The sequence below is a fragment of the Anneissia japonica genome, unplaced genomic scaffold (genome assembly GCF_011630105.1).
Source record: "Anneissia japonica isolate Jap-2015-1 unplaced genomic scaffold, ASM1163010v1 scaffold3903_len37827_cov105, whole genome shotgun sequence".
Classification (NCBI taxonomy): domain Eukaryota; kingdom Metazoa; phylum Echinodermata; class Crinoidea; order Comatulida; family Comatulidae; genus Anneissia; species Anneissia japonica.
Window position 1 is genome coordinate 11,155 of NW_022749571.1, and position 8,932 is coordinate 20,086.

Below are 8,932 nucleotides of genomic sequence, written 5' to 3' on the forward strand. Positions count from 1 at the left end.
CCTTTACGGAATACCATTAACATCAATTAGAAAGCTGCAGCTATTGATGAACATCGCTGCTCGTCTTGTCACTGGGACACCTAAATTCCATCACATCACCCCTACTCTTCGTCGTCTTCATTGGTTGCTAGTGAAACAGCGTATTGAATTCAAAGTACTTTTATATGTTTACAAATCAATTCACAAGTTATCAACACAATACATTTCCGAATTAATTAAGGTTCGTTCTGCAACTTGCACTTGTTCCCTCTGGTCAACAACTGACTCAACCAATCTTTATTGTCCATCCTTTTGGTTAAAGTCTTGTGGGGAGCGATCGTTTATGGTTGCTGGGCTCAAGTTTTGGAACTTGTTACCTTTATTTATTCGTGAGTCATCTTCTGTCACCATTTTCAAAGAACGACTTAAGACCCATTTATTCTCGTCCCTTTAATTTATTTTTTTTCTATTTCCATGCCAGCTAGCTTTTATAGCTTTAACTAGGATAGGAGGCGCCCGAATCCGAGATGGCCGAGACTCAACAGGTGCTGACTGTAGTTCAATTAGATTGAACCCTAGCCAGCGATGAGGGCGTATCCCCATACTTCGGTTTGGGTGCTGGCATGCTATTCAAATTTCACTTCTTTTTATTTTGTGGTTTTGGTTTCCGTTCCATCTTTACACTTGCCTGATAGTGCTTAGAGACTTTTGTATTTTGCGCTCTATAAATTAATAACCATTAACCATTGAATCATGATGGTCATGCGAGTTGTCTTTTTTAGTACAGTTTAGGTTAGTTAAGGTGTAGTTCTACAATAGAGTATTGCTTTTATAAATTAATGAGTGAAGTTTTTTATTTGAAGTTATCTAAATCATGAATTATTTTAACATTATTTCTTAGAATATTGTTAGATCATGAGGATGAAATTACCATTACAGTACTTGTTTGAAAATATTATTGTGAAATCAAATTTTTGGTATTATTATCTACTATTGTTAATCATGTTTCATAATAATTTATCCCTAATCAAGTTGTAATATTTTTAAGTAATTGATTATCAAGGAACTAAGTATGTGTTCCATATTTTAAGAGGGCACAGCTGAATTAAAGGCACCTTCTACAATCAACATACTGATAAAAATCAAGTTGTTTTTTTTATAAAGTAATGTGCATTATATACAAGGACAGATGAAGCTGCAATATGAAACTTGTATTTTTATTTTAAAGAAGTAATTAAAAACACTTTGAAAATTAATTATGCTAAATTTAATTGTCAGTAAATAAAAGGTAAAACAGATCATGTTAAAACAAATGAATTTGCTTATTTTCAAAAGGAAATTTCAGTATGCCACAGTATATATGGCTCTGATGAGGTTATCAAGATTGGCAAATAAGAGTATCGTCATTGTAAATTTTTCTATTATAGATTGTGATAAATAAACACCTGAATACATAACAATACTGTTTCATTTTTATTATTTTCATCTATGATGGTTTTTTGACACGTTATAGCACTTTCCTAACGATCTGATTAACATCACTAAGCTGTATTTGAGGTTGCAGGTTGCTTGGGGAGCCTGAAAATTACTGATAAAAAATATGCTCCAACTGTTACCTCCTAATACCACATTTTACCCTTTCACTTCATCATCGAACACTCCCACCAGTGCAACGTCCGGTGGCCGACGAATCCAACTCCACTCCCAGTGAACGTTAGACAACGTGATGCCATGTGTTTGTCGGTGGCAGTCTGAACAGGTTGTCATTAAAATTGATCTGTTGTGCCTGTGTTGTGACATTGCATTCTCCAGAATCGTGTCGGCTGACAACTATCGTGCGCAATGGGTGCCCAGCTTAATACCAAGCGCTGATTCTCATTTCAGGCAGTTTATGGAATAGTGCTCTGAAGGGAGCTGAGGATGTGTTTTTTTAAGTGTTTGAATCCAATGACCAGGGGTATTATTGTAAAGCTCTGTACAAATTTAGCATTTTTAAGTTAGTCATATTTAATACAAAGTGCTTTTTACCTGGTTTCTTGCAGCTTTGCATAATAAATACAACAGTAGCAAATCCAGCACATATAAACCAAATGGGACAAGTATAGAGATTGTGTATGGAACTGGAAGCATGAAGGGATTCTTAAGCACAGACAGTGTTGCAGTAAGTACATTTCTAACTATTTTTTTGTTTTTTGTTTGGGAGAGCAATTTACTGGAACAGCTATATATCATCATCAGCTATTGTTGGTCCATTGCTGGACGGAAGCCTCAACATGTTGGACACCAAATCATTCTCTCTTTTGCTATGGTGCACCAATACACTTTTCCCTAATACCTATCGATCTGATCTCTCCAATTTTTACTCTGTGCTGTGTGGTAATATATTACCATGACGCTTTTTATACCATATTTTAATACAAAACAAGAAAGGCAGTGTATATTTAGCTGTTAACACAGCATTTTTTGTTATGATATTCAGGGGCACATTCCAAACACTAAAGCCGCAATCGCACTGGATTTAAAATAGGGAAATTTTTACCGAGACTGTGAGTAACATTCCAATGGGTAAACTTCCTGTCGTTCGCACTGGGATTTATCGACGTGGTTAATTTTACCACAGGCCATGGTGAAACTAACCATTCGTACAGATTCAACTATTGGGGGCGCTAAATCATGACGTTCACTTCCGGTATGTGTGGCAAAACAATTAACGAAAGCGCGCGCGCACGGCATTTCGACAGGCTAGGCATGTTGTATTTGTTGATAATCGCGATGGATTGTCTCACCAAGACCTAGCACATTTATTATTAATGCTCCATATAAATCGACCATTGAAACAAACCGAGTAAACAAGTGAAAAAAATGACAAAATTACTCAAAATCAAGACACTAGCAAACACGCGCGAAATTAATCAAGATGTTTGTGTGTGACGTTTTATTCCAGGTCACAGCTCAAATTGCCTGACAGCCTGAGGAAGGTCATTCACTGTGATGACTTGGGAAGTTTACCCGACTCGCGCTGTTTGCATTGGACTTTCCTGCTAGGTAAAACTAACCTGGTCAGTTTTCCTGGGCAAGCGGGACTTGGTTAAATTAACCGCGCGGCTTGGGTAAGTTTCCTGTCAGGTAAACTTCCTGTGCTGTTCGCACTGGTAAAACTAGCCAACGTGTTGGTTAGTTTTACCAAAAAAAGTCCAGTGCGATTGTGGCTTAAAATATGAAATTATGCTTAATAGCTAGTGCAATACATATTTTTTAAAAATCCACTAATTAGAAATAGAACAAAGTATTAAAGTTGCAACTGATATTTATTTTTGTTTTACACAAAATTTACACAAAAATAATTTCAAGACACAGTATTATTAGGCTTATGTATCAAATGTGATTGCCTTAAACAACCCAAAACCTAATTTTGTTATTTTGTATATATGGAAGTTCTCTGTAGTTGAATTAAAATTTTAAAATGTGAATATTACATGTGTATATTATATATTTATATATTTTCTTAAATATACTGTGCTAATATGTGCTTTTTAAATAATTTTGTAGCTCAATGCATGTTTAAAAAAACTATAGAAATATTTAGTACTGTACTGACATAGTTACAGAGATAAAGATTATAGAGGGCTCACTCCATCCATATTCCATAAAAGCACATGATTGAATTTAATTTAATGTAAGTGTAATCTTATCCAATATATTGATAGATTGGAAGCATTGTTGCCAAGAATCAAACTTTTGCAGAAGCAACACAAGAACCAGGAATGACGTTTGTTGCTGCCAAATTTGATGGAATTCTTGGCATGGGGTACAGTGAGATTGCAGTGGACGGTGTCCAAACAGTCTTTGATACGTTTGTAGAGCAGAAGGTCGTTGATAAACCAATATTCTCTTTCTATTTAGATCGGTAAGGAATTGAATAATGTATTGTTTGAAGGTTTGCATGGCGAAGTAACAATAATATTATTAATGCTTGCAGTACACCACGTACAGTACATAATTAATTCTGAAAGAACTTTTGTCTTTGTGTTCTAGAAATACCAGTGATAGCACCGGAGGAGAGCTTATTCTTGGTGGGTCAGATCCAAAATACTACAAGGGAAGTTTCTCTTATGAAAAGGTGACACGTAAGGGTTATTGGCAGTTCAATATGGACAGGCGAGTGGTGTTTTTTTTTGGGATTTTTTAAAAATCTTTATTAGGGTCATCCCACCTTTATTCATCAAAAAGACAAATTATTATATATGAATAACATTTTGGTAATTTTGCTTGAAAAATTGAAATACACAATCATCTATAATGCAATATGGCACTATTTTTACATTGCCACATTGCACAATCATCTATAATGCAAAATGGCAATGTTTAAATACTGGATAAATTTTAGCATTTCTTTTCAAAATATTTTCTAATATGTATTTTTATTATAAAAAGTTGTAAAACTGAGGTGTAACGCCATTTGTTAAGATATTTTAGTAAATACAAAATGTTCCTAATGAAAAAAGATGGTCAATGTAAACATTTACTGTACCAAGTAAAATATTTTTAAAATTTTGCTTCAATACCATAATTAAAAGGCTAAAATTATTAATTTGCATATTTTTTACAGTATTAATTTTGATAAAAAGCCACACAAACATGTATCTATACTCCCTGAATCCATACTCAAATCTTTAATACATCTGTCTTTAACAAAAGTCAATACAATATAAAATGACACTGTAACCATGGACCTATTAATAAGGTCCATACTGTAACTAACACTTACAAATGTGAGGTCTCACCACAAAATGAGTCAGATGGTTGGAAAATCAAACATTGAGATTATACTGTAGTCTATTTGAATCTATAAATCACATTGGTTTGTGAATGGGTTCCTAAATATAAAGAGACCCAGAGAAGTGATTGTTCAACATTTAGATGGACACCAGATTTAGATGTATGGAAACCTGATTTTGAGAAAATTTATAGTGTCAAAGTATCAAAGCATCCATGCTGAAAGGGCTCCCACAAATATAGTTTAATAAACAATATAATGGTAGAATATTGTTGAACGCCTTACACAATCAAATCGTCTCAAGGCTCTGGTTGAAAAAATGTTGAACCTCATATTGTTTTGGTGGTATTTGTATACAATATTAGGTTTAAAATGTAAACCTGAGCTTTGGATTTGATTTTTTTAATTCTATAAAGTGAAATTGAAATTAAGATTTTATGTTATTGCATTTTCATTGTCGTAATCAAAGGTGGGTCTAAATTTTGCCCTAATGGATGTGAAGTTATTGCAGATACTGGCACATCTCTGATTGCCGGTCCAACAAAAGACATTGTTGCTATTAACAAGGAACTAGGAGCTAAAGTAATTGAAGGATCGGTAAGTTAAAAAGTGAATGTTGAACATATTTGTTGTTTGTAGATATAAAACATATGTAATGATATCATAAATGTAAACCTACCAAACGTGGGCGAAACAAACTAATCGTTATTCATAATTAACTGGAGTAATGCATGCAGTATTGACAAATACATAGATGTGTGTGGCACAGTGTAGCCTCATGGACTTTCAAGTGGAAATTCTGGGGTGTGAGACTAAGATTCGTCACACAGCTTGTGTCCTTGGGCAAGACACTTATCTACATTTGCCTCTCTTCACTTAGGAGTAAATGGGTAACTTGTAGGAGGAGAATAATTCGGAATGAAATTAGTAGTGCTGATTACACGCATAACTAGGAATACTCCCCAGCGAGCAGGGGATGTTGCACATGATTGATTCTGTATCCACTTACCAGGGAAAGGTTTTCTGGATATGTGCGTTATATAAATCCTAGTATAAAGATAAATAAAATAATAAAAATACCAAATAAAGAACATTAAGCTGATGAACAGTAATTTATTTTACTCAAGTAAAATTGTGAATAAGAATATTTGTGTCTTAAAAGCTGCATTAAAAAAAAAAGTAATGAAAGTAAAATTGAATAAGTGAAATGCACTTAAAGGGTATTTTTTCATATGTTTAGTTAATATGCTCTGTACTATATCTTGTAATATCCACACATTTTAATATCTGAGCTTACCGTTTGTTGTTAATATCAATTGTATTATTTATTTTCCATTTTCACAGTATGCCTTTGAATGTGATAAAGTGGCATCTTTGCCATATGTTGGTTTTATCCTTGGTGGAAAGGCATTTTTCTTATCTGGAGAAGACTATGTTCTTAAGGTTAGTATAGTAGTTAAATTTTTCCCCCGGGGGGCTAGGCTTCCCCGACAAGGGGCGTGGACCCCTCAACCTATCAATATGTGAAACAATTAATAAAATAACCCACCTTCTAACAATCAATCCAACAATCTAACAAAATGTCGATCACTTATTCTATGAGCCTACACTAATAATATAATAGCGCCCTCTCTAGTCTAAAGAAGTATTTTTATGTGCGATGCAAGCAGGAAATAAATTTAATAATCAATCTGGTACAATGTAAGCAGAAGGAAATGCCTGTATGGTCTGGTGCTGCGTCTACTTTTCCTCTGGTCTGCTGCATTGATAGGACTTTTTTGCTCGATACATACAAGAAATTTTATAAATATACTGAAGATAATTTAGTCAATCAATTTACTGGAATCACTTGTTTGACAGTGTTGGCACATTCATGAACTCAGAATAACAAAAAGAAAATAAAACATCTGAAATACATGAAACTACAAGTATAAAATTAAACATAAGAGTGTACAACAAAGTGTATTTTGTTCATGTGGGTGCATCAATTTTCGGTACACCCAAAAGAAATATAAAACTAAATAACAAAATAAATCTCACTGGTTTAACAAATTTTTAAAAAGTTAAACCAGTATATTCGCCCTTCGGTGTACACAGTTTTGTCTACTGTTTGACAGTCAGTGAAGCTGTTCACATTAAAAGGGCAAGCAGTGAAGCACACTGGTTGTACAAAAGCAATACCACTTAAAACTAATGTGTAAACAAAGATGCAAAGTACAGTATGTATGTTTCAGCATATTTTATTCAAATTTCATATGCAGGGAAAATCTCCACAATATTCTTTACAATGTTTATATTTTAATTGTAGGTTTCACAGGGGAGTGAGACCATCTGTCTGAGTGGGTTTCAAGCTCTTGATATACCTCCACCCGCTGGCCCTCTTTGGATTCTTGGTGATGTGTTCCTCGGGAAATTTTACACTGAGTTTGACAAGGGTGCTGATCGTGTCGGCTTTGCTGAGGTTGTGTAAAGCTTTGTCAACACTATCAAATTTTTTTTGACAAAAAAAAGTTTTATGCCCATATATAGTCATGATGTGATGTCATCATGACCATATTTAGGCATGTCATGTTTTTGTCAAATAAAATTTGATAATTTTGATGGGGCTTAACAGTTTTACTCAATAAGTTGAAAGTAACAAGAAGTATAATATTCATTTGTTATTAACTTGCAAGTGTTGCAAATTCAAAATGTTTTAGTTCATAAGCCCTCTTTAGTGTTTGCAATAGCTTTAAAATAAATAAGTCAGTACTGCAAGGTGTGTTGATTTTTTCATGAAACAGGTACAGATTTGGATTAATAGAAAATAGCAGTCAATTTACTTAATTGTTTCTTTTGAATTTATTCATTTAGCATTTTATATGATAAAAAGCTCTATATTTTATATAATTTTATACCTTTCCAGAAATGGTTTCTGCTTTCCAGGCAAATCTTAATTTGAAATGAGAGCATTTATGTTAAGTATTAGACCTATACATATAGAATACAATAGATGTACAGGTGAATGCAAAATTATATGATATGTTTATGTTATTTTTATTAACTCAGTTATACAATGTTTATACATTTTTTTTGTTAAATGGAATGCAGAAAACATGTAAAATAGCAAATAAGGAAAGCTAGACAATAAACAACTCAGTTACTTTGGCAGTATTATAGGCATTAACATATAAAATGTGACAGTGGAAGTGTCATTTTGCATTTTTGATGGTCAATAAAAGTAAAAAATAAAATATATCTGAATTGTTATCATTTAATTGTGTGGGCTGAATCGCGGATATTTCTTGTCCCTGGTTCAATTGTCTGCTCTCATTGTGTCTCATCTTCCGGATGAGTGTGCAATATGGCTCATGTGCATATTAAAGAACGCGTACTGTACACTCTTTGGAAAAGAGTAGGGGATTATCTCCCCAATCACCACCAGAATGACCCCACTGAAAACATTTCTTTTGTGGATTATCCTCGGTGAATCAGCTAGTAATCAGCTCACTGGTATCCAATCCTACCGGTACCTGCTTGTACAGTACTTCTACGTGGAGACATGCATATTAAAGAACACAAACACAGGAGACCCAAGTTGAAGTAGGAATGACATCAGTCGGGAAACACAATTTAACATAGTAGAATCTAAAAATAATCGATTTTACAAAAGATTCTGAACCCCCTAGACCACTTCTGAAAGATAGTGGGTGACGCCCGACCACGCCCACTTTGCTCTCGTCGGGAAACCCACTCTGTTGAAGTACTGGCTCCACCCCTGAATTAAACCTCTTTGGTGCAGAAAAAAAATAGGTTAATTCAGTTGCCCAAGGGTACCAAAAAAAAAGAAAAAGAAAAAAGCCCCAAAATAACGACCAGCTGGGCGCTTGAATCTGTATTTTGGATTAGAAGAATCAATAGCATGTGATGTTAATTGTTATGTCGATGATTTCATTTTGTAGAGGTCAGTAACAATGCATTGAAATAAAATGGTGTAGATTGAAGATGGAAGTTTCTATTTTGAAATTTTAAAGTTGGTCTTGATATAATATTAAGAACTATTGTTAACTAATACAACTGAAAGACACACAAATTTGGAACTTTTTCCAGAGTTTTCCGTAGAATAATCAGTTGTACAACATATCAAAAAAATCTTTTCCTCCAAAGCCTGGCCTTAATCAAGTGTATGTGTGATAA

At 33.9% G+C, this 8,932-nt stretch overlaps 1 protein-coding gene across 1 annotated transcript in view; it reads left to right on the forward strand.

The window, feature by feature from the left end:
- Positions 1-7,993, forward strand: part of LOC117121116 (lysosomal aspartic protease-like) — a 9,722-nt gene extending 1,729 nt beyond the window's left edge. The window contains exons 3-8 of the mRNA XM_033266216.1: positions 2,022-2,140; positions 3,687-3,886; positions 4,015-4,137; positions 5,212-5,353; positions 6,101-6,199; positions 7,065-7,993. Of these exons, the coding sequence (XP_033122107.1) occupies positions 2,022-2,140; positions 3,687-3,886; positions 4,015-4,137; positions 5,212-5,353; positions 6,101-6,199; positions 7,065-7,226 (845 nt within the window). The 3' untranslated portion in view covers positions 7,227-7,993. The remainder of the gene's footprint in view (positions 1-2,021; positions 2,141-3,686; positions 3,887-4,014; positions 4,138-5,211; positions 5,354-6,100; positions 6,200-7,064) is intronic.
- The last annotated feature ends 939 nt before the right edge of the window (positions 7,994-8,932 follow it).